The 27565-nt window shown below is 44.4% G+C and overlaps 1 protein-coding gene and 1 pseudogene across 1 annotated transcript; both read right to left on the bottom strand.

Moving 5' to 3' along the window:
• Window positions 1-7449: 7449 nt before the first annotated feature.
• On the bottom strand, window positions 7450-10912 carry LOC142205061 (E3 ubiquitin-protein ligase TRIM62-like). Its single transcript, XM_075276411.1, has one exon. The coding sequence runs from the start codon at window positions 10907-10909 to the stop codon at window positions 9332-9334; it is 1578 nt and encodes a 525-aa protein (XP_075132512.1). The 5' UTR covers window positions 10910-10912; the 3' UTR covers window positions 7450-9331.
• Window positions 10913-14634: 3722 nt separating this feature from the next.
• On the bottom strand, window positions 14635-16206 carry LOC142204585 (E3 ubiquitin/ISG15 ligase TRIM25-like; annotated as a pseudogene).
• Between the last annotated feature and the right edge of the window lie 11359 nt (window positions 16207-27565).

Raw genomic sequence — 27565 nt, 5'->3', positions numbered from 1 at the left:
CACCAAATTTCTGCATCAGAAAACGGAATGAACACAGCAAAGACCAACAAACTCTAGAACCAGTTGGTTTAACCAACCAAAAATCATCTAAATAATTCCATGCTCAATCAAACCTTGCCTCAAAACAAACAACTCACTACAACAAAAGAACTAAACATTTCAAATAAACTACAATAGATGGAACACTCCATGGGTGAACAATGGTCGACATAAAAACTACCCTCAAAAACAATCCAACAGATGGAAAAACTCCAGGTAAACTGGCAGTAAATGAAAACCTGACTGTTAAGATCCTAGTGCAAAAACAATGGATAGTTAATCGTGGGCAACCAGAATCCCTAGCACACCGAGAAAAACAGCATTGAGTGTCCAACACTCTCCATATAGGAGCATAACCCGTCCCCAGAGGTCTTTGCCAGAGCTCCTGATGGTGGAGTTGGACTTGGTAAATTCTGGGACCCAGAACCACAGCCGCCCAGAGAGCGTCACACACATTGCACCTCAAGTTGCAGTGGAACCAGACAAACTGAAAACCACTCACCTATGTGGGTGAAGAAACAGGAGAAGCTGGTCAGCAGAACTGAGTGCAGTATGGATAATTGCCAGGGGATTGCGGAAGCATTGCAGGAAAGTCATTCAGGAAGTCACACAGAATCCAGGGGTAGTCAGGATGTAGTCAAACAAGCTGGGTCAGTACACTGGAGGGCACAAGGTAACAGTGGGTGCAGCAGAAGAATAATCAGAAGAACCAGGTCATACACTGGAGGTCATGAGGTATCCATATCACAGGTCAAGGAGAGGTAGTCTTCAGGCAAGCCAGGGTCATACACTGGAAGTCACAAGGTATCCAAATCACAGATCAAGGAGAGGTGGTCTATAGGAGGTCAGCAGGGTCATACACAGAGGCTAAAATAGGAACACAGTAGGAGGCAGGAGAAGCAGGACAGGAATGGACAGAAGTAAGGGGGGAGCTGATCCCAGTGGAAACTAAATAACCAGTGGGCCAGAACCTCCACAATAGTTTGCAGTGAACTCCGGTCTCCTTCTGGGACCACCACTAGTGACGGGCCAGAGGCTATTTAGGCAGTGCAGATCACTGATCGCAGGGATTACTTATAGGGACTTGTCGCTTCTGTCAGATTAGCTGTTTGGAGGTGGATTTAGAAGTTGATTTGGATTACTGAAACATGGCTGTATACTTCCAAAAACAGTGCCACACCTGTCTATGGGTTGTGCATGGTATTGCAGCTCTACTCCAGTTATTACAATAGAATTGCAATATCAGACTCAACTCATTGCCAGGGGGTCTTTGTTTCTAGAAGAAAGAAGCCATGTGTCTGCATTCCTGGACAATCCCTCTGAATTTCAAAATTTCCAAGCTTGTTTAAACCTAGAAGCAGAAATACTGACTTATGATCTTCCAGAAACAAAATAAGCAAATAGGGTCATACTTTTATTTTGGAGACAATTTGATCAGATCTAACAGAAATACTCTGTATCGTTTTTCACTTGCAGTACTGCTGTCCACCACTGCCAGAAGTTCATTCTTCACATGAAAACCAATGCAATAGTGCCCCCTGACAGTATTGTACAGATTTACTCCCATTATACTTGTTGTCATCTAACTTTCCAAGACTCCTGAATGACATGGTTAAATTCTGAACAACCACAGGCATTTTCACCCAACTGTATTATAATCCTGAATGGTAAAATTGTCCTTTTATACACTCACTGATTTAGGCAAAAATTTTCATTCTGGACTCTAGAAAAGCTAGTTAACAATTGATATGTTCCTCCTCAAGACTCACCCATTAGAACACAGCAGCTGCACGAGATCATGCAGCTGCTGAAACTGGGAGCCGGCTGTAACTTCAGCCCGGAGCTCCCAGAAAGAAGGCAGGGAAGGTAATAAACCTTCCCTGCCTTCTCGATCACTGTGTTTACAGCACTGTATACACAGCTATGGGCGCCGCTCTAATAATGTGTACAGTAGCGTGCAGGAGGCTGTATTCCTCCTGCAACTGGGGCTAAATGTACTAGCCCCAGTTGCAGGGGAAATCAGCCTCTCAAACAAAGAAAAAGTTATGTCCCCAAAGATCTCTTATGACCTTATGGGGGACACAATCTGAAATAAATAAATAAATAAAAAAGTTTTAAAGAAATGTAACCTGTCTGCTTTCTGGCCATTCTCACGCCTTACATATAAGGCTCAGATCGCGTCTTCTCTGTGTTTTATTTTACAATTCAGAAATTATTATTATTATTTTTTTTATCATAAAAAACAAACCCTGCTGGTCTGAACACTGACTAACAGGAGACATACATGACTGCAGCAGACACAGGATACACAGTTACGTCAGGTATTACTCACAGGAAGTGTAATATCCCAGTGGTCACACCAGGCAGCAGTGTCTGCTCCTTTTTATACACAGGCTCCAGGTGCGGCAGATTTCCAGCAGCTCAGGACCTTTAGCAGGGATGGAATTGAGGACCTGTCTTCAGTCATTTCCAGACACCCATCTCATTCCCTGGAGCCTGAGGCCACATCCACATGTGGCTATAACAGTATTCCGTGCAGGGACCACCAATGCTGTCACTTATCAGTAAGGTCATCCCATCCTCATGAATTACCACTATATCTCACAACTAGATGATTGGTTGTGCTGTTATTATGTGACCTTTAATGAGATATTACTGATAAATGAGTAGTGACAGCCCCAGCACTGAATATGGCTATAGCACACTGTAGCAATAGACTTTAGGTCTAGTCAGATCATTTTTTTAGCAGATTGGTTTGTAACACTGCACTGAATAAAGGATCAGATACTTTCCCTTTATTCCGCCTTCATTTGTCCTGCATGGAGAGAGGATATATTTAGGACTTGTTTCAGGCTGAGCACCCCATCTGGTGATCCTCTGAGTGTACCTTGATCTGGAGTGGACTGTGGGTTTCATACAGTGTTGGTTTGTTTACTTTCTCTTTATTGGAGAACATACATTACACATAAGCATATCGAGTGACGTAATAATCCAGTTAAGAACTATAAGTGTCCAAGGGATGATTATATAATTTTTCATAATCAATACTGCTAGAGTATTTAAATTCAAGAGTATTCATGAATACATTGTTTTAGAAATGCTGCTTTGTTTGCCTGCTATGTGAGATTATTCCTTCTGTTGTTTACACATCATTGTTAAAGGCTCTTATCTGATCATAGGTGGGATGATGTGACTCATTCACTGCTCCCTGAAGGGGAGGGGGGCTAATTTCTCTCTACTGCTTTCAGAGCAGTTTTCTAAAAGTCTGTGTTCTCTACAAAACTATGTAGTATTATAATATGTTTACTGTGTATATTATTTGATCTACATTTATATTAGATTTCTAGTAATCATAATAAATAATCCCTCATGGTCTTATCCACAGTGTCCTGTTCATCACATAGTCAGAGTCCGCTCACCCTACATGTCGGGTTTTTCTGTCCGCTTGAAAAGTCGGACATCTTTACACGCGGACAGTGAAGGAAGGGCACAGAGTGCAAAAGAACGCACCCGATCGCCATTTAAATAAATGACAGGTGTCACGGACACAGCTACTGTCCACTCCTAATGTCCTTGCCAGATTTTGAACGGACACTAGGAGCGGACACTACCTGTCGGACACAGACGGTAGTATGAACGCCCCCTAAGAGAGGAAGATGGGAAAACCCTTTTAAAAAATATATCCATAAGTATCCTTAATAAACATAACTACCAGTAAATATCTATAATTATCTGGGTCCAAGAGCAATATGATTATTTAGTGTAGGGTCCCATCTGATAGAGCTCGCCTTGTCATGGCAGGTACAGGGCTTCTTACTGTTTGATCAAATGTTCACAAACAAAGAACCTCTAATTATAAGTATAGTTTATAGATCATATTTGTTGATAGTAATAATAGCAGTAATGCTTTTCTATTCCTTATATCTTTGTGCTGTGTGGAGGGTGCTGCTGCATTTTCTATTTATATATTTTGCCCCTTAGTTAGCACCTGTTCACATTGGGAGGGTGCAGTCTAAATTTTGTTTTGTGTATTACAAGTGGTGTGTGGTCCCTCCATAGTTGGATTAGCACTTCCATTCTTTTGCACACGTTTGTTTAATTGGAATAGAGTATATATAGTTTTTATTCTCCATCTGCCTTAGGCTATTTAAATGGAGTAAGCTCTGGATTCTACTTGCCCTGACCCCTCGTTCACATCTGCGTTGGTATTCCGTCTTGGGGAGTCCACATGGGGACCCCCCGAACAGAAAACCAAACACAATTGCAAGCGCTGTGCAGTAAAAGCACACAGACCCCATAGACTATAGATGTGTGCAGGGTGCACCTACATTTTCTATATTTATAATTATCCTTCAATATACAAAATGATCAGTAAATATTCATATATATACTGATTTACAATTATCGTTAAATATCCATAAGTATCCTTTAAAATCATTGTTAGTACCTATCCATAATTATCAGTAAAAATCTATAATTATTCTGAATAAACTATAATTATGCTTAAATATCTCCATAATTATCCATAAGTAAATACTAGGGTTGAGCGATAGGGAAAGATCGGATTCTGATCAGCGATCGAATAAATTTCACGATTGCGATCAGAATTCCGATCCCGATCTTTTTAGGCGGGATCAAGGTTGGAGGTTATTTCCCACAATGCTTTGCTACTGGCCAAGCATTGTGGGAAAAGCTAACAATGTTAGCTACTAGAGATGAGCGAATAATAACATGCTCCCATGGGAATGAATGGATGCAGCCGGCACACAGCCTGTTCCGGCGTCTGGCCGCTTAACCCCCTGCGTGCTGGCTGTGTCCATTCATTCCTACGGCATAGCAGGGAGGAAACAGAAGAGTAGATAATATCTACTCTTCTGTTTCCTCTCTGCTGTGCCGTATACTGGACTCTGCTACATCTGCATTACTGTACATTGACTTGTCTCTCTACTCTTCTGCTTCAGGGACGAAGCAGAAGAGTAGATAGACAAGTCAATGTACAGTAATGCAGACATAGCAGAGTCCAGTATACGGCAAAGCAGAGAGGAAACAGAATAGTATAGTCCACTAGAAACAGAATAGTCCACTTACCTGCACATATCCGCTGTCGCTCTCCGTTCTTCTCGGTCCGTGCGTGCCCCTAGCTCCCAGGTTAGTGTTACAGACCTAGTACGAAGGCGGGGCTTGTGGCTTGGAGTTTCGGAACTCCTTTTGTTGGCCCTTACTCATATGAGTAAGGGCCAACAAAAGGAGTTCCGAAACGCGTAAGCTTTGGACTATGCTCTTGTATCCTGGACGCACAATGTAAGAGTGTCTTTTTATTTTTTATAAATGAAGTAAAAGTTATATTTTAATTTTTGGTTTGCTGGATACATTTTTCACATTGTTGCACCTTAGTAACTCCACTGCAGTCCGGAGTAAGTGTCCGTGCAACCTTTCATTATTACTAGATGGAGCGGTTTTTCTTATTTTTGTGGTTTGTGAAATGGAAAATGATCAGAAATCGGATTTTAAAAACGATCCTGAAATCTCAAGATTGGCTCAACCTTAATAAATACCAAGGATTATTCATAAAAATCCATAATTCTCAGTAAAAACTCTTAATTATCTTTCCATATCCATAATTATCAGTAAATATGTATAATTATCCATAGATTTCCATAATTTTTTTTATCAATAGTTTCCCTTAAAATCCATAATCCTTAAAGGGATTCTACCATTAAACTACTTTTTTTTCTAATGAACACGTCGGAATAGCCTTAAGAAAGGCTATTCATCTCCTACCTTTAGACGTGGTCTCCGCCGCGCCGTTCCGTAGAAATACCGGTTTTAACCGGTATGCAAATGAGCTCTCCGCAGCAATGAGGGCAGGCCCCAGCGCTGAAAGGCCGATGAGCGCATCCCCATTGCTGCCCGAGAGCTCTTTCATGCGCCACCTCCTTCTTCTGCAGCAACTCCGCCTCTTCTGGCTTCTCTTGCTCTTGTTGTTCGATACAGGAGCATAGAGAGGCCACCCCAAAATGGCCGACGGCCGGCTCCTGTATTGAACTGCAAGAGCGGCTACCCAAAAATGGCCGGCGGCCGGCAGCCATTTTGGGGTAGCCGCTCTTGCAGTTCAATACAGGAGCTGGCCGGCGGCCATTTTGGGGTGGCCTCTCTATGCTCTATGTTCGTGTATAGAACTACAAGAGCTACAACTACTTTCTTAAGGCTATTCTGACGTGGTAATTAGAAAAAAAGGTAGTTTAATGGTAGAATCTCTTTAAATATTGTTATCAGTGAATATCCATAATTATCAATAGATATTAAAAATTGTCAGTAAATGTCAATAATTATCCTTAAATATCCATAATTGTTCTGAAATATCCAATTGCCAGAAAACATTCATGGATATTCTTTAATGTCACTGGTTCTAATTAAACATTCATAATTACTCTTAAATATCTAAAATTGTAAATAAATCCTACTTAGCAATTATCCTTAAATTTCCATAATTATCTGTAATTAAATATGCATAAGTATCAGTAGCTATCTATAATGATCAATAAATATCCATTTCCAAAATTATAAGTAAATAATAAATTATCCTTAAACAATTATTCTTTAATACTAATATCATAATTTTCAGTAAATATCAATAATTATAAATAAATTAGATACCCAAATTAGCGGTAAATATCCATATTTAGTAGTAAATACAAATTATTTCTAAAAATCCATAATTATTCTTAAAAATGTAAAATCATCAGTAAATATCCACAAGCATCCTTAAATATCCATGATTATCAACAAATACCCATAATTAGCAGTAAATATCCATGATTATGCTTAAGTATCCATAAATATCAGTAAATACCGATAGTTATCTGTAAATATCCATAACATACAAAATGATCAATATCCATAATTCTCGGTAAATTTTAAAAATTGTCAGTAAATATCCATAATTCTACTTAATATTGTAAATAATTATCTATAGTTATTCATGATGATACTTGATTCTTAAACATTCATATTTTTCAGTAAATATCTATAATTATCCTTAAATATCTAGATATGACCGATAAATATCTATAATTCTCAGTAAATATCCAGAATTCTCAGTATATGTATATTCTTCTCTCCCGCCCTGCAGCAACTTCTTTTTACTTGGATATGTTGGAATAAAGACGCAGTTTTTTTTAGGACTCGTTGTTTGGTGAGTACCCCCTCTTTTTCTCTTGCTTATTTTGTCATTGAGCCATTAGTATTCTAATTACTCTGTATATTGACTAGAGATGAGCGAGTACTATTCAAAACGGCCGTTTCGATTAGCATGCACCCATGAGAATGAATGGAAGCTGACTTTGCCGGCGGATCAACATTGCGTGCCGGCTGCGTCCATTCATGCCTATGGGTGCGTGCTATTCGAAAAGGGAGTTTCGAATAGTACTCGCTCATCTCTAATATTGAATATTATACATTAATGTATATTGCTATACTATTTACTGTATTTCATTGTTCCAGCCTGATGAAGGGTGTGACCCAAAATGTTGCATCAGGGAACAGTATAAACAATATTAAACAAGTGTTGTTTCCATAAATCTTATGAAGCATAATCGCCTCGCAGTGCTCAAAAACAGATACTCATTACTCACCTGTCCTAACTTCTGGTCTTCTTTCCCAATGTCGAGTCTTTACCCACAGGCTCTTGCGGCTTCTTCCAGTGTCTTCTCTGATGTCATGTGTGCCTAGGTCACTGCTGAGGCCTGTGACTGGGTCTCAGCGCGTTCTTGATGCTTTGACATAATTGCCTCTTCAATCGGGGTATCAGAAGGAGAGCCTTAAGTAGTTAGATCCCCTTTTTTTGCTTAAAATATATGTTTTGTTGACCCTAAGGCTGAGGCCCCACATTGCGGAAATGCAGCTTTTTTTGTTGTAGATTTTGCTGCACTTTGAGCCAAAGCCAAGAGTGGATTAAGCAGAAGGGAGAAATATAAGAACTTCCTATTGATTTCCCATTACCTTTGTAGCAATTCTTGGTTGTAGCTCAAAAAACATAGCAAAATCTGCAACAAAAAAATCTCTCCACAATGTGGGCTCAACATTAGGATCAACAAAACATATATTTTAAGAAAGGAAAGGGGATTTTAGGGACCCACCCTTACATCAGGCATTTGGTTAAAATCATATTTTTAAACTAAGCTAAAACACCCTTTTCGCAACTAACCTCTAACTTAGTTAATTTACAATCCCCCAGGCACATTTTCAGATTTTCCGGTGATGTCCCACCCCCATCATATTTACCTATCTTCCTGTCTGGATCTTCTGGGTACAGAATATCACTTCCTTCTGGGGGCCAGCTCCTCCATTTCTTGACATCTCCCACGCCTGCAAAATAGAGCCGGGAGATGGCAAGAGGAGGAGGACCTTGCCCCACAGAAGGACGTGATGTCCCGTGCCAAGAAGATCAGCCGTGGAATCCGCCTGAAGAAAGGGCAGCTCGCTTGTTTTTTTCCGTGAGCAGGAACATACCGCTTACGGAAAAAAGGAAGCTAGCGGTCTACATAGACCTCCATTGTGAGGGGGAGGATTCTGAGCTGGATTCAGCGTCAGAATCTGCCCCCTCTTGCCCCGTGTGAATGAGCCCTGAAGATTTCCCTCTCTTTATTACACATACATTTGACTTACAACTGCATCAGAATTCCATACGAGTCGTAAAAATATATAAAGAAAACCAAACAGTGATATTGTACAATATCCAATAGTCATAAATTAAAAAAAAATCCTGTTGATGATGTTGTTTTTGGCTTAAAGAGATAGTCCATGTTATAAAATGGGACATGATCACAAGGATATGCTATCAGTTTCCTGGTGGTGGTGGTGGAGGGGGGTCAACTGTCAGGTTCCCCATGAATCCTAAGACTGAAGTGCAACAACTGTGTAGGGCAATATATGAATGTTAAATCCAGTAGAAATGAAGGAATTGTAGTTCTTCGAGATTCACTATTGACAAGATCTGTCACATGCTGCTTGGAGTCAGAGACTAAGCAACAATTCCACACTGTTGGCAGCGATATCATGACTACAACTGCCAGCAATTTAGACTAAACAGATTCAGCAATTTATCAACACCCGAGTACATTACAGCCAATAGGAAGAGTTACTTGACCATGGAGTGTCGGGTAGATAACCAATCACAGCGCTGTATAGGAGGGATCCACTAGTAAAAAAAAGAAGCTGAGCTGTAGCCACACCCATTGCTGCATCCTATTGGCTGAATACTCCACCAGTCTCTACTCCCTGTAGATTTCTTTTATGAGGAAGGTTCTTCACAGCTGCTGCTCCCCCCTAATATCTTTATAAAACCTTCCCATACACATACTGCAGCATGAAGGGGCTCGGTGAAGGTGGCAGAGAAGGTGTGTAAGTGTCTGATGGGGTCACACAGCTCATAAAAGGACAGTTTCCTGGCCTCGTAATCCACAAAAATCCTGAATTTATCACTGGAGATCTGGTGAGGTAACTGGATCACTTTACTGTCATGTATAACTAAGTAACGATTATTATGCCCCCCATATAAACACCAGGACTTGTTATTATTCCCAATGAATAACTGACGCCCCCTCCGGTCTATACTGGGATAGCACATCCCCACACTCCACACCTTTGATCTACTGATCTGGACATCCCAGTAATGACGCCCCGAGATAAATCTCCTGCTACTTATCACTTGATAATCTGGGAATCTCTCCGCTGTTTCTGGACGATTCTGGTTTTTATCTGTCCAGGTTGCAGTTTTCAGGTCACCTGAGATAACAATATTATTAGCAGCCGTGTTTAGATCCAGCAATATATCTGCAGGACCCTTCTCATAGAAGGCTACATTTACATCTTTTATTATATGAATTAATTTGTGTAATGTATGTGAGATCATCTCCACACCCAGATCACCTCCATCATATCCTTCGGTGTCCTCATCACTGTGTTCCTCCTCAGGATCACACAAGTCGTCTATGTTTGAATCCTGTAAGACAGTCAGTGGATCAGTCAGGTTACACAGCTTTTCAATGTGCCTCATCTTCCTGGACAGCTTGGTCTTCTTTATTTCCAGCTTCTGGATCAGATCAGACAACGATCGCTGTTCCTCCTGCCTGGAGATATCACTCAACACCTCCTTCTCCAGGTCATCCAACCATCTCCTGATATCTACAAACAGGGCAGTGACTCTTTCGGCTTCTACAGATGCTTTTTCTTGACATTTCCTTCTATGCTCCTCCAGACTCTGGACTGTTTCCGAAGTCTCCTCTCTCTGTGTCTTAAGTTTCTGGAGAACATTTCTCAGTTTCTTCTTCTTTTCGGAGACCTCATCCAGCATCTCCATCTGGTGTCCCCGATGTTCTCCGGTCTCACTACAAGACACACAGATACATGCAGCATCCTCAGAGCAGTAATATTCCAGGATCTTCTTATGGGCAGAACATTTCCTCTTCTCCTGGTTAGTGCTGGGATCAGTGAGGACGTGTTCTGGTCCCTTGCTGTGGCCCGTCAAATGTTTGTCACATTGAGAAGCTTCAGAGTGTACATAGGGTTTAACAGCTGGTGCAGGAGAGTCCACACAATAAGAACAAAAGATTGAGGCATGGTCCTTATGAGTAGACAGGAAATTCTCCACTACATTACACAGCGTTATGTTCCTCTGCAGCACAGGCTCCTCTTCAAACTCTTCTCTACATTCAGGACAGGAATAAACTCCAGACTCATCCTGTGTATTCAGGTGCTGATCAATACAATCCCAGCAAAAATTGTGTCCACATCTCAGGGTTACAGGATCTGTATAAAGGTCCAGACAGATGGAACATTCGAGCTCTTTTCTCAGACCAGCAGACGCCATTGCTGAGAGCAGAAAGAAGAAACGAAAGTAAAAAATTGCTATGGCTCAGAGCCAAGAGGGTGTAACTGATATGTAACAGACACGATGAGGCCAGGCTTACCACTGCAAGGTGTTTGCTATAAACCTCCATGTAGAACAGACATGCCTTATAACAAGACCTTCTCTCTTGGTGCTGCAGCAATGTCATACAGTACAGTAAGTTTTGGACGTGTGGAAAAAATGCTACCCGGCAAGAATGCTTTCAGGAATAGAAGGGTTCATAGTTTATTTTTGTCATTGAAATAAAGAAAAGAAAAATGTAAATCTTATCAGTATTTGGTGTGACCTTTACCCTTTGGAGGAGGAAAAAAGAAAAGAGAAAGAGACACCGAGCGCCAATAGTGTAGTATTCCCGATAAGATGAGGCAATAGGCATAAATTAAAGCCCCTTACCTCGTTGTGTTGTGAAAAATCACAACACTATTAGCACACAAAATTAAAGCGTGGTGGCAGCAGCTAGTCCCCTTGCGACAGACAAGGCTTTCAAAAAATTAAATGTACAGGTGGCCCTCAAAGTCCAAGACCAATTGGGTAGCAGAGGAGTGGGGTAAGGCGCGCACAAACCATCTGGACATAAATTCTTCCAGAATCTTTATTGACAAGGCACTATGCGTTTCGGGCACTAGCCCTTTCTCAAGTGCATATAGGTCTGTTTAAATCGTCTGCAGCGTCTGACCAGACACTGCACACCGCAAAAACAAATTTTGAGAGAAAGTAACACAAACAGTTTTTCTCCAATTCCACCACATTCTGATTTTCTTTCCAGCTTCTCAGTACTAATATATATATATATATATATATATATATATATATATATATATATATATATAGTATGGAATATTAAAAGTCCCGTTACAAAGTACAGTTTGTCCCGTAAACATTAAAGTCGTCATATGGAAATGCCTTGAATGGAAAAATAAAAAAAGTTATGGCGTTTGCAAGGTGGGGAGTGAAAAACTAAAATTTAAAAATGTCTGTAGCAGGAAAGGATTTTTCCAGCCAAAATATGGCTCCTTACATTGATGACCTATATGCAGGATACAGCGTAGGTAAAGAAGAAAAGACATCCAGCGCCAGCACTGCTGGATTTTTTTTATTGTACACCTCGCTATGCCACCAATCGCCTGTGATCTTCATTTTTAATCGTTGTCAATAAAGAGGAGTTTATATTTTAAAGAAGCACGTGCTGGATGTCTTTTCTTCTTTACCTACGCTGCATTCCCAGTTCCTTGCCGGAGGACGACAGGTCCGTGCGCTGTACCTATTGGAAGCACCCAAATCAGGTGAGTACTTGATCTACTTTTTCTATATACAGAACTGCCAAAGTATAATCGAATGTCATATTGATCAAGTTAGTACCTTGAAGGCGGTGTACCCTCTTTCCCTTTCCCTCAAATTGCGTTCATATATGCAGGATAGGCCATCAGTATCTCATTGATGGGTGTCCAAGACCCAGGTCCTACACCGATGAAGTTATTTGGCTGGGCACCTAAAACTATTCTTATGTGTGGTGCTAGAACCAACTATGCTCCTATTTAAGTAGTACGTGCATAGTTCTAGTACCCCATTGTTATCACTATACAATGGATGTGACTGCGACGATGCTCTTTTAACTTGAATAGAAAATAAGCTTACAGGTGCATCTTCTAAGTGTCCTCTGTGCATTAAAAAGTGAAATCTAATCAAGTGAGATTTGAGGTACAATATATCCCAGTTTCTGGAGTAAATAATAGCACATCTGTATTACACCCACATCCTGCTGCAGGTTTTTGATCCAAAACCAGGAGTGGATTTAAAGGGATTCTATCATTATAATCCCATTATTAACTAAGCCCATGTCAGAATAGCCTTAAGAAAGGCTATTCTTCCCCTACCCTTAGAATTCCTCTCCCCACTGCCGTCAGTAAATATCCCGGTTTTCAACGTTATGCTAAAGAGTCTCCAGACATTCCCCTGTACTCCAACATGTGCGGCTGTTGCTTTTGGATGAAGACGTGACAGTGACGCGAGAGAAGAGGCAGAGAAGAAGATCAAGGCAGCACTGGAGAGATTCCATGGAGAATAGGGGACGCCCCCAGTACTGTTTGAGCATGGGGGGGGCACCCCCTGTGCTGTCTGGAGACTCATTAGCATACCGAGAAAAAAACGGGATATCTACGGCATGGCGGTGCAGAGAAGAATTCTAAAGGTAGGGGAAGGCTATTCTGACGTGGGCTTAGTTAAAAATGGGATTCTAATGATAGCTTCCCTTTAAAAGAAGGGGAATATCTAAGAGCTTCCTTTACATTTTCTATTCCTCTTCATTCATTTCCTGATTTTGGCTCCAAAAAACGCAGCAAACAGCAAAACCGGTTACAAAAAAATGCTTCATTTCCACAACATGAGACCTTAGCCTAAAAGCCATAAAAATTTGTAAGTTGCTGCTCAAAAAATTTGCTTGTTCAAAAAATTTCAACTTTTTTTTTTTTTAATATTCCAGCCTATGGATCCCCCAATAGAATATTAAAAGTTATGGGACTTTTCAGTTTACAATGAATACATTTTTATTAAAACTTCTTTAACACACAAAAGCAGAGAGGTTAAAGTGAAATGAAATACTGTAGAAGAATAGATGACATGAACTAGAACTGACAGCAGATTATATTGTTGCAGTGTACACAGTTAGCATAAGGAAAAAGCATGTTTTTGTACGGTGTAAGCCAGTGGACATGAAATCATATACTGACCACTGACAAGATAAAGATCCCCAATTCTAACAAGGACTACAAGATCCCAGGTACCTTCACCTGCAGCACACCTAATGTAGTGTATTTAATATTATGCACCAAATGCCCCACTGGGGGCCTGTATGTAGGAGAGACTGGGCAGAAACTTAGAATGTGGATGAATTCACACCGCCACACAATTACAGAGCAAAGAATAGATCTTCCCGTGCCAAAACACTTTAGCAATCGAGATCATAATATCATCAATGACATGAAAATTTTGGGTTTAAGGGGAAACTTCAAATCTAAGAAAGAGAGAAGGATTTATGAATACAAGTTGATGACCTTGTTTAACACACTCCAGCAGGAGTTGATTCTGTCACACGGTTTTATGGCCTTTAACAGGAATCACTGACCAAAAGCAGCCATAAAAACTAGAGATGAGCGAACACTGTTCGGATCAGTCGTACCGAACAGCACGCTCCCATAGAAATGAATGGAAGCAGCTGGCACGTACACTTTGCCGGCGGCCGGTCGCTTAACCCCCCGCGTGCCGGCTACGTCCATTCATTTCTATGGGAGCGTGCTGTTCGGAACGGCTGTTCCGAACAGTGTTCGCTCATCTCTAATAAAGACCACTCATTGAACTGATAAGGACCATGAGAACTGATGAATTGTTTACTTGTATGTACCAATTACCATCCATCCTCCCACCTAATATTCTATTCTTATGTGACTCTTTGTACATAAATATGCATCCTTCAGAAATTGTTTTTATACTATACCTGAGGAAGGGATCTGAGATATCCCAGAAGCTTACAATCGGTCATCATTATTAGGTAGCCATTATAAAAGTTCTGCCTGACCCTATACCCGTGGAGTGTAGAGCAGATAACAACCAATCACAGCTCTCTGTATAGGAGCTAATCTGTAGCCCCACCCATTGCTCTTTCTCCTTCATCTCTTTGAGGTGATGGCTCCTCACAGCTGCTGGTTACCCAATATCTTTATAGAACCTCCGCCTATATATAATATGGCATGAAGGGGCTCGGTGAAGGTGGCAGAGAAGGTGTGTAAGTGTCTGATGGGGTCACACAGCTCATAAAAGGACAGCTGCCCGGCCTCATAATCCAGATAGATCCGGACTTTAGCACCAGAGATCTTGTGAGGTAAATGGATATAATTACCGCCATGTATCACCATATAAACATTCTCCCCGCTATATAAACACCACAATTTGGCGTTATCTACATCCAATGACGGGCTCTTCCTTCTGTTTATACTGGGATAACACATCCCCACCAACCACACCTTCGATCTCCAAAACTCCACATCCCAGTAATGTTTCCCTGAGGTAAATCTGCTGCTGCTCATTACCTGAGGCCAATCCAGAAACCTCTCTGCTGTTTCTGGACGATTCTGTTTAATTTCTGTCCAGGTTGCAGTTTTTAGGTCATCAGATATAAGGAGATTATTATCAGCTGTGTTTACATCCAGTATTATGTCTGCTGGACCCTGTATATAGAAGGTAATATTTACTCCTCGCATTATATCAGATACAGTGCGTAATGTGTACAACATCGACTTCTTACTCCAATCAATTCCATCATGTCCCCCTGTGTCCTCATCACCTCCCCCCTTCTCAGGATCATACAAGTCACCTGTGTCTGGGTCCTGTAAGACAGTCAGTGGATCAGTCATGTTACACAGCTCCTCAATGTGCCTCATCTTCCTGGACAGCTCGTCCTTCTTTACTTCCAGCTTCTGAATCACATCAGACAATGAAAGTGACAACTTCTCCTGCTGCCTTGAGATCTCACTCAGGATCTTCTTCTCCAGGTCCTCCAGCTGCCTCCTGATGTCTAGAAACAGAGTGGTGACTCTCTTGGCTTCTCCAGATGCTTTTTCTTGAGCTTTTCTCCACCGCTCCTTCAGGCTCTGGACTCTTTGCTCAGTCTCCTCTTTCTTTGTGATCAGTTTCTGGAGAACATTTCTTAGTTTCTTCTTCTTCCTCTCAGAGGCCTCATCCAGTATCTCCACCTGATGTCCCAGATGTTCTCCAGCCAAACTGCAGTTGACTCAGATACAAGCAGAGTCCTCAGTGCAGTAATATTCCGGGATCTTCTTATGGATAGAACATTTCCTCTTCTCCAGGGTAGTACTGGGATCAGTTAGGACGTGTTCTGGTCCCTTGTTGTGGACTGTCAGATGTTTCTTACACAGAGAAGCATCGCAGTGTAGACAGGATTTCACAGCAGGTACAGGAGAGTCCACACAATAAGTGCAGAAGATTACAGCATCATCCCGAGGAGCAGACAGGAAATTTTCCACTATACTACACAGATCAATATTCTTCTGCAGTGCTGGCCGTTCCTGAAGATCTGCTCCACATTCAGGACAAGTATAATCTCCAAACTCATCCTGTGTATTCAGGACCTGATCAATACAGACCTGGCAGAAATTGTGTCCACATCTCAGGGTCACAGGATCTGTATAAAGGTTTGAGCAGATGGAACACTCCAGCTCCTTTCTTAGACCAGCAGATGCCAACATTGATATCAGAAGGAAGAAATGAAGGTAAAAAATCTGTTAAGAGTCATAGCCTGGAGGGTGTGAGTCACATTTATCTGAAAGAGCAAATCTACGCCAATGAAAGGTGTTTCCAATAAACTTCCAGGTAAAACTGACATGCCAACCTGTGTGCCAGTGTGCCTGAAGACAATGGGGTGTATTCATTATTCTGCTTACAACTATTTTGTAATGTAAAATAATTGCAAATTGCTTAAAGGGATCCTTTCTTTCAAAACTTTTTTTTCTAACTGACACGTCGGAATAGCCTTAGGAAAGGGTATTCGTCTCCTACCTTTCGTTGTCTTCCCCGCCTAAAATCCCGCTTTTTGTCGGTATGTAAATGAGTTCTTTAGCAGCACTGGGAGCGAGCCCCAGCGCTCAAACAGTACTGGGGGCGTCCCCAATGCTGCAAGAACTCTCCAGAGCCGCCTCCATCTTCGTCTGGAACGAGGTCTTCACCGCGTCTTCCTCCAGAGATGTCTTCTAACTTCTAGGCCTTGGGCCTAGGGCAAAGCCGACTGCGCATGCTTGTGGCCACAAGAAAAATGGCCGCTTACATTACGCTGGAGAGTTCTCTCGCAGCATTGGGGCCCACCCTCAATGCTGCAAAAACCAGGATTTTAGGCTAACGGCGACGCGGAGAAAACAACGAAAGGTAGGAGATGAATAGCCTTTCTTAAGGCTATTCCGACGTGTCCGTTAGAAAAAAAAAAAAGAGTTTGAAAGATAGGATCCCTTTAAATAGTTGTGAATAGCATTTTGTGCTGTCCTTGCTACCACCACACTACATTCATCATTTATGCCATAAAAGTAGTGTAAAAGAAGATAAAAATCTATGGCAGCAAGTAGCTTGCGTGGGTTTGCACTTAGGCACAAGGACACTGGGAGGTGTTTATAATTTTTTTTTTTTTTTTGTAGATTGTGAACCCCATATAGGGATCACAATGTACTTCCTTTTTTTTTTTTTTTTACACCTTTTACCTATCAGTATGTCTTTGTAGAATGGGAGGAAATCCACACAAACACGGGGAGAACATACAAACTCCTTGCAGATGTTGTTTCTGGCGAAATTCGAACCCAGGACTCCAGTGCTGCAAGGCTGCAGTGTTAACTACTGAGACACCGTGTTGCACCAAGGAGGTGCTCATAATTTATGATGTGGTGCGAAAGGTGCAATCACTCGACTGCCCATTACGCAAGCGTACCCAAGGCATGAATAGGGCAATTGCAGCATTCCAGACTGCTGCTGCTGCTTTTATTGCTTGTCTTTTATGCCTCTGTGTTGTATTGTGTTTGTCTGGTCTTCTGTTTTCTATGTTTTGTGTTCTGTGTACCCTGTGTATTTTGTTTTGCAGCTTTTCCCATGTTGTTTTCCTTGTAGTTCCACCTGTGTTTCAAACCTCGTCCCTTGATATAGCTCTTGCCTAACACAAGCCACGGGTCGATGTCTGAGGAGACTTTTGCCTTCTGGGGAACTGTTGGGAGTTCAGTTCTAGTTTAGTCCCAGTACAGTAGTGTGCAGAGGTAACAGTGCAAGCCAGCACTGTAAACTGAGCCCCAATGGTTTCCATACAGCCCCAAGGAGGAAGATTCACCCCAAGGCTCTATTACAGACAGCCCTGAGCTAGGGAGTTCAGATGTCTATAAATTGGACTTTATGCTAGGAGGAGCAGGAGAGTCCATTGATAGGAGTTGTTGCCCCGGCACTTTCTCTAAGGTAACCAAAATGCAGTCAGGACTACTCTGAACTACAGCCCCCATTATCTGCTTTTGGAAGAGGCATAGGAGATGAGTTATTGTTGGAGTGGAGTTTAATCCTAGAGCCTTAACATCCCTGGACACCCTCCTAAGACCAAGACTGGTGGTGTTGGAAACTGGAAACTACAACCCCCATTTGGAAACTGCTTGTTGTATTACTGTTCAGTTGCTGAGTAATAACATCCTGTTTCCACTGCCTGCCCGGGTTGTTCCTTTCTTACCATCAGGGCCCTTCCAACTTCCGTCCCACTGGCTCAGAGTGGAGAGCTCCCTTCTTCAACTGGAAATTCCCCAGGAGAAACTTCTACTACCACCATCGGGTAGTGCTGCAGGACACCCCTCATTGGTAGACCTGGGGATTGAATGGTTGAGTGTGCTGGGCCTAGGTGGTGGTACATCATCCACCACTTCTGTTCCCATCATCTGGTTCCCGCATTCTGGACTGCAGCATCATCTACTCTTATGGTACTTGTAAGAATCTGGCCATAGAAGTGCACACAAAACTCACAAATCATAGTCTTCTCTCGAGTACATAACTGGTGAAGTTGCAGGTTATAAAGGGTCTTCACAGCAGTATAAGTACAAGGCAGCTCACAGGTTGTGGGTAAACTACTGGGTTTGGCATGAAAAATCGCAGCAAAATCCTATTTAGGTATTTTTTTGCACGTTTAAAAAAACGCGCTTTTTTTTTTACATGTGTATTCTTCACACATGTATTGTGCCAAAATGAGCGCGCGTTTACTCCGTGTGAATGGACCCTTACACAGAGAATCTGCACAGTTCACAGTGCAGTTCCATTCAGTGGCTGTTCATGTGTATCTCGACTAAAAAACCACCTTGTTCCTGGTTCCTTGTGTCTAAACCCTGAACTTTTAGCACTACAACTAGTACTGTCTACTCTTAACTGAACTCCTGCTTTGTCCTTCAGATACTATGCTTGGTACCTGTAGGTCCTTGATTCCGGTAGGTACAAGACATTAGTAAACCAACTCACAAGCCAGGTTTCTTATGAATTTTCAAAAAGAAAACCCTGAGGTTCAGCTAAACCCAAGACTTTTGGGGCTCATCACATATCAGCCACTATTATTCTAGTTAGTTAACCATGGTACATACTATCATGTAGGATGCAAAATAAGTCTAGTTTATTCACAAGGCGGATTGTTTAACATTGCACAAATGAGGGTTGTATCAAGATCATATAAATTAGGCTGGGTCAAAAATGATCCACACTCTGGTTATAGTAAAACTCCTGTAGGCTTAAAAGCACTTTCACTATCACATATGTGGTGTATCATCAATAGGGAATTATGAACCAAGGGGAAACATAAGGGGATGTCACTGTGTTTGTGCACAGTGGAGAAAATGTTGCAAAAAAAATGTGTATGAATGCATCAAGATGTCCAAAGAAGGTTGCCCAAGTGTCAGCCCCGAAGAACGAGATGGATACCTGTCTATGTCTGATGACAACAATGAGCATGCACGTGAACAAATTCTGTTATATAGATGAGCGACAGTGTATTATGTCACGGGGTGACTAATGCTATACAGTCTCAGAACACTTCTCACTGACAAGTGTGTGATGTGATAATAGCAGTGGTAAAAGGAGATGTTTCTGTAATGAAAAATTCTATTGTAGTAATTCTTTTTGACCACAAGATGCCGCTGTGTTAGGTAAAGGAAAAACCAGGAAGTGACGAGTTCAGGAAGTGGACTGCTGTAGTGGGGGAGAAGAAGCTGGCTGTGAGCAGTGAGAGATCTGAGGGACAATCCATTGCCATCCGCTGCCCTGCAACGCTTGTTTCAGGCCAGGGCCAGCTCTGGAGAAGCCCGAACCTGTTGCTGGTTCCCATGTCAGGAGAGTTGGAGACGATTGCTGTGCAGACGCCGCGGAGCGGATGACAAGAAGGACCAGCCCTTGTGACACCGTGTTCCAGTTGCCTGGAGGCAAAGAAATTCCTGTTTCCTTCGGAAAGTCCATCTGACTGTTCGCCCCCTTGCTAACCCGGGTAAGCGGAGCTCCGATTCACCTTTCATAAGGGTGAATAGTGTATACACGCAGTAAATAGTTTTTTTTTTTTTTTTGGCGCCAAAAACCTAGCATAGGCTGGTTCCGGCCATTTTGCTTTAAAGCGAGTTCTATCCAAACGGAGATACAGCACGTGTTGTCCTGCTATTCAAAAGAGACACTATATCCTGGATTATAGTACCAGAAGTATGTCATAAGAGGAGTTATTTGTTTCACTAAGACTTGTGCAGCTAAGCACCAACTTCTGATAAAACAAAACCGGTTGCTGAAGTCTTCCCTGCAGGGTTGGGGTAGTGTGTTGAAATGTGGATATTGGGGAGTGGGTAAGTTAAATAGTAAACTGTGATATTGTTAACCCCAGTGTGACACCGCAGGTGATCTTCCTCTGCATACTTACATTGTTTTGTTAGCTTGGTATTAATAGGTAAATTGCAGCTGCTATATATATGTAGCCGCTAGTTAAAGGCATAGTTCACTAGTTCTGACATATTAGGTCACGGTGCAGTGTCACTCAGGGGTCTCAGCCCTCGGCTGAGTGTCTTGTAATTATTGATTTCATCAGGCCTGTTAGCCTGGAGTTCACCCCAAAAGGGTATAGAGTAAAATTTATATTTCTTACTTCGTGTCTGGTGTGGTTGTGCCTGTCCGTGGAACCGCTGTATCCTAAAAGTTCCTGCAAGAGCCCCGGTAGCCAGTCGGCTGCCGTGTCTTTCCCTTCCTCCTCCCCCCTTACATTTTTGGCGTAGTCGGCAGGATACGGTGCCACCATGGACATGGACAACGCATCTGGGGACGCGCCCTTGGTGGACGCGGACCGTGTGCCTAATGGCGGGGTGGCTGTAGGTGCTGTCCTCCCGCCTGTTGCACCTACCCTTGCACCGACAGCCCCAGTCAGGTGTTTACCAGCAGGTGCCATCTTAAACCAACTGACTAAATTTGACGGACATAACATGTTGCTGACCGATTGGACTGAACGACTGAGGAGTGCGATTAAACTGTGTAATCTAGCCCCCGAACTCCAACCGGAGGTAGCGATAAATGCTCTGGAAGGGAATGCCCGACGGACAATCACATTACTGCCAGAGTCCCAGAGGAGTACGGTGACAGACATAGTAAACAGGTTGGAGAAGGTTTACGGGAACCGTGCCCCGTCAGTTGATTTACTTGCCCGGTTTGTTAATCGGAGACAGAGGGAGGGGGAGACCGTCCCTGAGTATGCTAATGAACTACAGGGGTTGTTAGCTGATGTCCGGAGGGCCGAATCCCACGCCCAGCGTGCCCCTGAGGAAGATGACGAGCTGTTGAGGGACTATTTTATTCGGGGATTATGTTTGAGTACGGTGAGGCGGGAACTACAGAACCGCGTGCTGGCGGACAAGACCCTGACCTTTGTCCAGATTCTGGAGGAGACCATCGCCAGGACTCAAATGGAGGAGCCAGAGGTGGGTCAGGTCGCCATGCAGAGAGCTGGAAGGGTGATGACCAATGCTGTAGGGGGTGAGACAGAGGCCCAGATGAGAGAAATGCAGCGTACTATAGATGCGCTAACCCAACAATTGAGCCAGGTGCAGAGTAGGGTACAGACTCCTGCTGCTGGGAACCCGTTACCAACTCCCTCAGACGGGCCCCCATGTCAATGCTCAGCAAGACCCCCCATGTGGCAAACAGAGGAACCACAGGGAAGGCCATCTCCATCACGGCCGTGGTATCGCTCTCCTCCTGACCCCCAACTGCGACAAAGGCCACCACCTCGGGAGTGGGACTATAGCAATGTTCAATGTTGGCAATGTCAAGAGTTCGGGCATATCTCAAGGAACTGCCCAGGACCGAGAAGGGCCAGGCCCAGCAACTCACCGCCGTTAAACGGGAGACCTCCGCGATAAGAGGGCGCACCGCGGGGGTATCAGGGGGCCCAAGTGCTCCAAAAAGCCCACATGATTTGATCGCAAAAAGCCCCGTGCTGGAAGTGAGTTTTGAGGGAAAGAAGGTCCCCTGCCTAGTGGATACGGGTTCTGAAGTGACAACAATGCCCTTAGACTATTTTGAACGGCATCATGGCCACCTTATGCGACCAAACACCGGAATGGTTATCCGACTGAGAGCGGCAGATAATGGAACTATCCCTGTACATGGGGTAGTCTGGATGCGGCTTCGGGCCTGTGGCCAAGAATTAGGAGTCAAGGGAGTTATCCTTGTCAAGTCTACCTACTTGCCGGAGGTCCCGGTGATTCTAGGCATGAATGTGTTGCGAGACCTGAACCACGTGCTTTTCACCAAGAAAGGACCGGAGTACTGGAAGCGGACTACGGCACGTAGGCCAACACAGCAAGTTTTCCGGCAAATTGTCCAGACTTGCCGAATCCAGAAGGGACTCCCTGAAAACCACCGGCTGGGGGCGGTGTATACCCCGAATGGTGCGCCCGTAAAAATACCTCCCCGGCAGGAACGGACATTGATGTTGCCTGTGGGGACCAATCTGAATGTGGACGGATTGGATGTCGAGCTGGAACCGGTAGAGCGGTGTGAAGAGATAACTGGTGTGATGTTTGGGCGAGTGGTGGCCACAGTCCGAAACGGGCGAGTGCCGGTGCGGTGCGTGAATCTACAGGATCATGAAGTGACCCTACCAAGGAGAGTCAAGGTCGCCAGAGTCTTCCTACACCAGGGTGAGACAGCCCGGAGAAGACCCTTTACTCTTAGGGAAGAGAGAGGGGACGTTTGGACCTTGGCGGTACAGATGGATCAACCTGAAAAACCCACGCCCGAGTGGAATGGGAGGAAGATCCTGGAAATGATGGGAATAAACCGTCCCTCTTTGAGTCCAGACCAAGTACGGCTAGTGGAAGAGACCCTATGGGAGTTCCAAGCTGCATTTTCTAGGCATGACGAAGACTTTGGCTGTACGTCTGCTATCGAGCACCGAATACCGACCGGGAACACGGCCCCAATCCGTGAAAGGTATCGACAGATCCCACCAAACATGTACCAAGAAGTGAAGGAGATGTTACATCAAATGTTGGATAATGGCGTGGTACAACCAAGTCAGAGTCCGTGGGCTGCCCCGGTGGTGCTGGTCCGAAAAAAAGACGGCACCTTACGCTTCTGTGTCGACTACCGGAAGCTGAACGCAAAGACAGTGAGAGACTCTTATCCCTTGCCGCGGATCGAGGAATCCTTATCCGCATTGGGAAAGGCGAAATACTTTTCATCCCTAGACCTGGTGAGCGGATACTGGCAAGTGCCAATGGCAGCAGAAGACAGACAGAAAACAGCGTTCATCTTGCCGATGGGCTTGTATGAGTTCAGAAGGATGCCCTTTGGATTGTCCAATGCCCCCGGCACGTTCCAAAGACTCATGGAGTATTGTCTTGGTGACCTAAACTTTGAGTCAGTGCTCATCTATCTGGACGATATTGTGGTCTTCGGATCGTCCTTCGAACAACATCTTCAGAGGCTGAGACAAGTCCTGAAGCGCCTGATGGAGCATGGGCTCAAGGTCAAGCCCAAGAAGTGCCAGCTGTTCCAGACACAGATTGAGTACCTGGGGCATATTGTCTCTGCTGAGGGGGTGCAACCGGCAAGCAGCAAGGTGGAAGCGGTACAACGCTGGCCTGTCCCAAGAACCCTCAGGGAACTTCGCGCATTCTTGGGCCTAGCTGGATATTACCGGCGCTTCATAAGAAATTTTTCAAAGAAGGCAGGACCGCTGAACGAATTGCTGAGGGGGACCTCCCGGGGGCCAAAGAACCAGCCCATTCCATGGGGAGAGAAACAACAACAGGCGTTCGAGGAGTTGAAGGAAGCCCTGACGAGTGCACCAATACTCGCCTATGCGCAGTTTGACAAGCCCTTCATGTTATACACAGATGGGAGTCTCCATGGCCTAGGTGCGGTGCTCGCCCAAGAACAAGATGGCCGTGAGAGGGTCATAGCCTATGGAAGCCGGTCCCTGAGGGAGACAGAGAGGAACTTTGACAACTATAGTTCATTCAAGCTGGAACTACTGGCCCTAGTGTGGGCCATGACGGAGAAATTCTCAGAATACTTGACAGGAGCGGAAGTGACTGTTATGACCGACAACAATCCCTTGGCGCACCTAGACAATGCAAAGTTGGGTGCTTTGGAGCAGCGATGGATGGCCAGGTTGTCCAGGTACAAGTACAAGATCAAGTACCGATCCGGTAGAGAAAATGCAAATGCGGATGCCCTGTCTCGAGTGACGCCGGATGACTCCGGACGAGATAAGGATGGAGAGTTGGAAGACTCAGAGGTTCCCCACTTGGGTAGAATACCCTTGTTTGTGATACTGGCACGGACAAGTGGGGTGGTGACAGACCGACCAGTGTTGCTTGGGAAAACCCATGGAGATTGGGTATATGCTCAGAATGATGACGTGACCCTAAGAAAGATCAAGCAGTGGGTGATGGCAAAGGAGTGGCCTACCCCGATGGAGCGCAAACGCTTGCCACCTATGGGGGCAAAAGTAATGCAACAGTGGGATAGACTGAAGTGTGAGAATGGGTTACTGTACTGTAAAGTATATTTAGAGACTGAGTTGGAGGTGAGATGGCAACTAGTAATACCAAGTACCAGTGCCAGGGAAGTTGCCCGTGAGGCTCATGTGAGAGGGGCCCACTTTGGTCCTGATAAAACGTTCAAGTGGCTCCAGCGATTTGTCTATTGTCCTGGTCTTGAGCAGACAGTGCAGGACGTGTGCCAAGCCTGCAGGGCCTGTGAGCTCGCTAAACCCCCAGAACAAAGGGCCCCCACTCAGACGATTAGGACCACTGCGCCGTTGGAGGTGCTGATGATTGATTATGTCCTGATAGGACACTCCAACAGCGGACATCAGTACTGTTTGGTAATGACCGATCACTTTACCAAGTTTGCAGTAGCAGTAGCTACGAAAGATCAGACTGCCGAATCTGCCGCCAGGGCTGTGTGTAAGCACTTCATCCAAGTGTATGGGTGCCCCACTCGTATTCACTCAGATCAGGGGGCATGTTTTCAGGGGCGGCTCATGTCGGAGTTGTATCGGGTGTATGGTATCCACAGATCCCGGACGACTCCTTATCACCCAGAGGGGAATGGGGCCTGTGAGCGATTCAATCGCACCCTCCTTCAGATGTTGCGAACGTTGGAGAAAGATCAAAAAGCTCAGTGGCCAGAGAGCTTAGCTGAGTTGCTCTGGGCCTATAATAATCGGGTCCATAGTACCACCGGCTACACGCCATACCTGATGCTGTTTGGGCATCCCGGACGGGAGATTGAAGAATTGAACTTGACAAATCCTGAGAGAGAGGGCGCTCGCTCGCCCGATGACTGGGTAGAACTACACCGTCGAAAACTGCAGACCATACACCGATTGGTGATTGACAAAACCCGACTGTCCAGTCACCCAGACAAGACCCCGGTTCAACATGAACCCTTCCAACCTGGGGACAGGGTGTTAGTAAGGGCCAAGAGACCCTCGGGAAAGTTGGATGATCGGTGGGAGGCAATGCCATATCGAGTAAAACGAAGGGTCATCCCTGACGGACCAGTGTATGAGATAGAGCCTGAAAGGGGTGAAGGAGTTACCCGGACTCTTCACCGTAATATGCTCAGACCTTGTAATTCAGAGACTCCCACAACGGAGACTGAGGTGCATCGGTTGAATCCGACAGCCCCAACCTTCACACCTGCTGCACAGATTGATCCCGATGAGTGGTGGGATGTACCAGTTCCCATGTCTGAAACGGTTCCAGCCGTGGTGATCTTACCTCCACGGGAGGGGACGACACTAATGGCTGCTCCTGTACAGGAACCTGAGCCGACCTGTGGGAATGAAGTGACTGATGCCCCGACTTTACGCAGAACGCCAAGGTCTAATGCTGGGGTTCCCCCACAGCGATACGCCCAGGATGAGTTTGTCTGGGGAGGTCTGTCGAGGACGCCGACCTCTAGTGGGGTGGTGTGTCACGGGGTGACTAATGCTATACAGTCTCAGAACACTTCTCACTGACAAGTGTGTGATGTGATAATAGCAGTGGTAAAAGGAGATGTTTCTGTAATGAAAAATTCTATTGTAGTAATTCTTTTTGACCACAAGATGCCGCTGTGTTAGGTAAAGGAAAAACCAGGAAGTGACGAGTTCAGGAAGTGGACTGCTGTAGTGGGGGAGAAGAAGCTGGCTGTGAGCAGTGAGAGATCTGAGGGACAATCCATTGCCATCCGCTGCCCTGCAACGCTTGTTTCAGGCCAGGGCCAGCTCTGGAGAAGCCCGAACCTGTTGCTGGTTCCCATGTCAGGAGAGTTGGAGACGATTGCTGTGCAGACGCCGCGGAGCGGATGACAAGAAGGACCAGCCCTTGTGACACCGTGTTCCAGTTGCCTGGAGGCAAAGAAATTCCTGTTTCCTTCGGAAAGTCCATCTGACTGTTCGCCCCCTTGCTAACCCGGGTAAGCGGAGCTCCGATTCACCTTTCATAAGGGTGAATAGTGTATACACGCAGTAAATAGTTTTTTTTTTTTTTTGGCGCCAAAAACCTAGCATAGGCTGGTTCCGGCCATTTTGCTTTAAAGCGAGTTCTATCCAAACGGAGATACAGCACGTGTTGTCCTGCTATTCAAAAGAGACACTATATCCTGGATTATAGTACCAGAAGTATGTCATAAGAGGAGTTATTTGTTTCACTAAGACTTGTGCAGCTAAGCACCAACTTCTGATAAAACAAAACCGGTTGCTGAAGTCTTCCCTGCAGGGTTGGGGTAGTGTGTTGAAATGTGGATATTGGGGAGTGGGTAAGTTAAATAGTAAACTGTGATATTGTTAACCCCAGTGTGACACCGCAGGTGATCTTCCTCTGCATACTTACATTGTTTTGTTAGCTTGGTATTAATAGGTAAATTGCAGCTGCTATATATATGTAGCCGCTAGTTAAAGGCATAGTTCACTAGTTCTGACATATTAGGTCACGGTGCAGTGTCACTCAGGGGTCTCAGCCCTCGGCTGAGTGTCTTGTAATTATTGATTTCATCAGGCCTGTTAGCCTGGAGTTCACCCCAAAAGGGTATAGAGTAAAATTTATATTTCTTACTTCGTGTCTGGTGTGGTTGTGCCTGTCCGTGGAACCGCTGTATCCTAAAAGTTCCTGCAAGAGCCCCGGTAGCCAGTCGGCTGCCGTGTCTTTCCCTTCCTCCTCCCCCCTTACATATTACATGGCACTAGGAAGATGAAAAGTCATGTCTGTTCAAAAGGTGTATATAATGGTGCTACATGGCTCGCAGCTCAGCCAAAGTCATTTTTAAAGGAGGGAATAAGAAAGCTTGCAGACAGATGGACAAAGTCTATTTCACTTTTGCGTTCTGGTTACAGGGGAGGTTCATAAAGCCAAGTTTTTTTTTATGCTCAGTCTTACCTCTATTTTTCCATTTCTGGTGTGGGGAGCCTGCTGCCATTAAAACTGCAGCATCTTCTCTGCTTGTCAGATGCTGGGAACCTGCCATTGCACTCACATTTATCACATTCTGACCAGCAGAGGCCAACTCACCATGAAATTCCTCACATGCTTGAAG

Source organism: Leptodactylus fuscus, chromosome 5 (assembly GCF_031893055.1).
Source record: "Leptodactylus fuscus isolate aLepFus1 chromosome 5, aLepFus1.hap2, whole genome shotgun sequence".
NCBI lineage: Eukaryota > Metazoa > Chordata > Amphibia > Anura > Leptodactylidae > Leptodactylus > Leptodactylus fuscus.
Note: the sequence above shows the minus strand (reverse complement) of the source record. Positions and strands in the feature narration are given on the sequence as shown.

Coding starts and splice junctions, on each gene's coding strand:
- LOC142205061 (XM_075276411.1), bottom strand. CDS start 10,909: ATGGCGTCTGCTGGTCTGAGAAAAGAGCTCGAATGTTCCATCTGTCTG.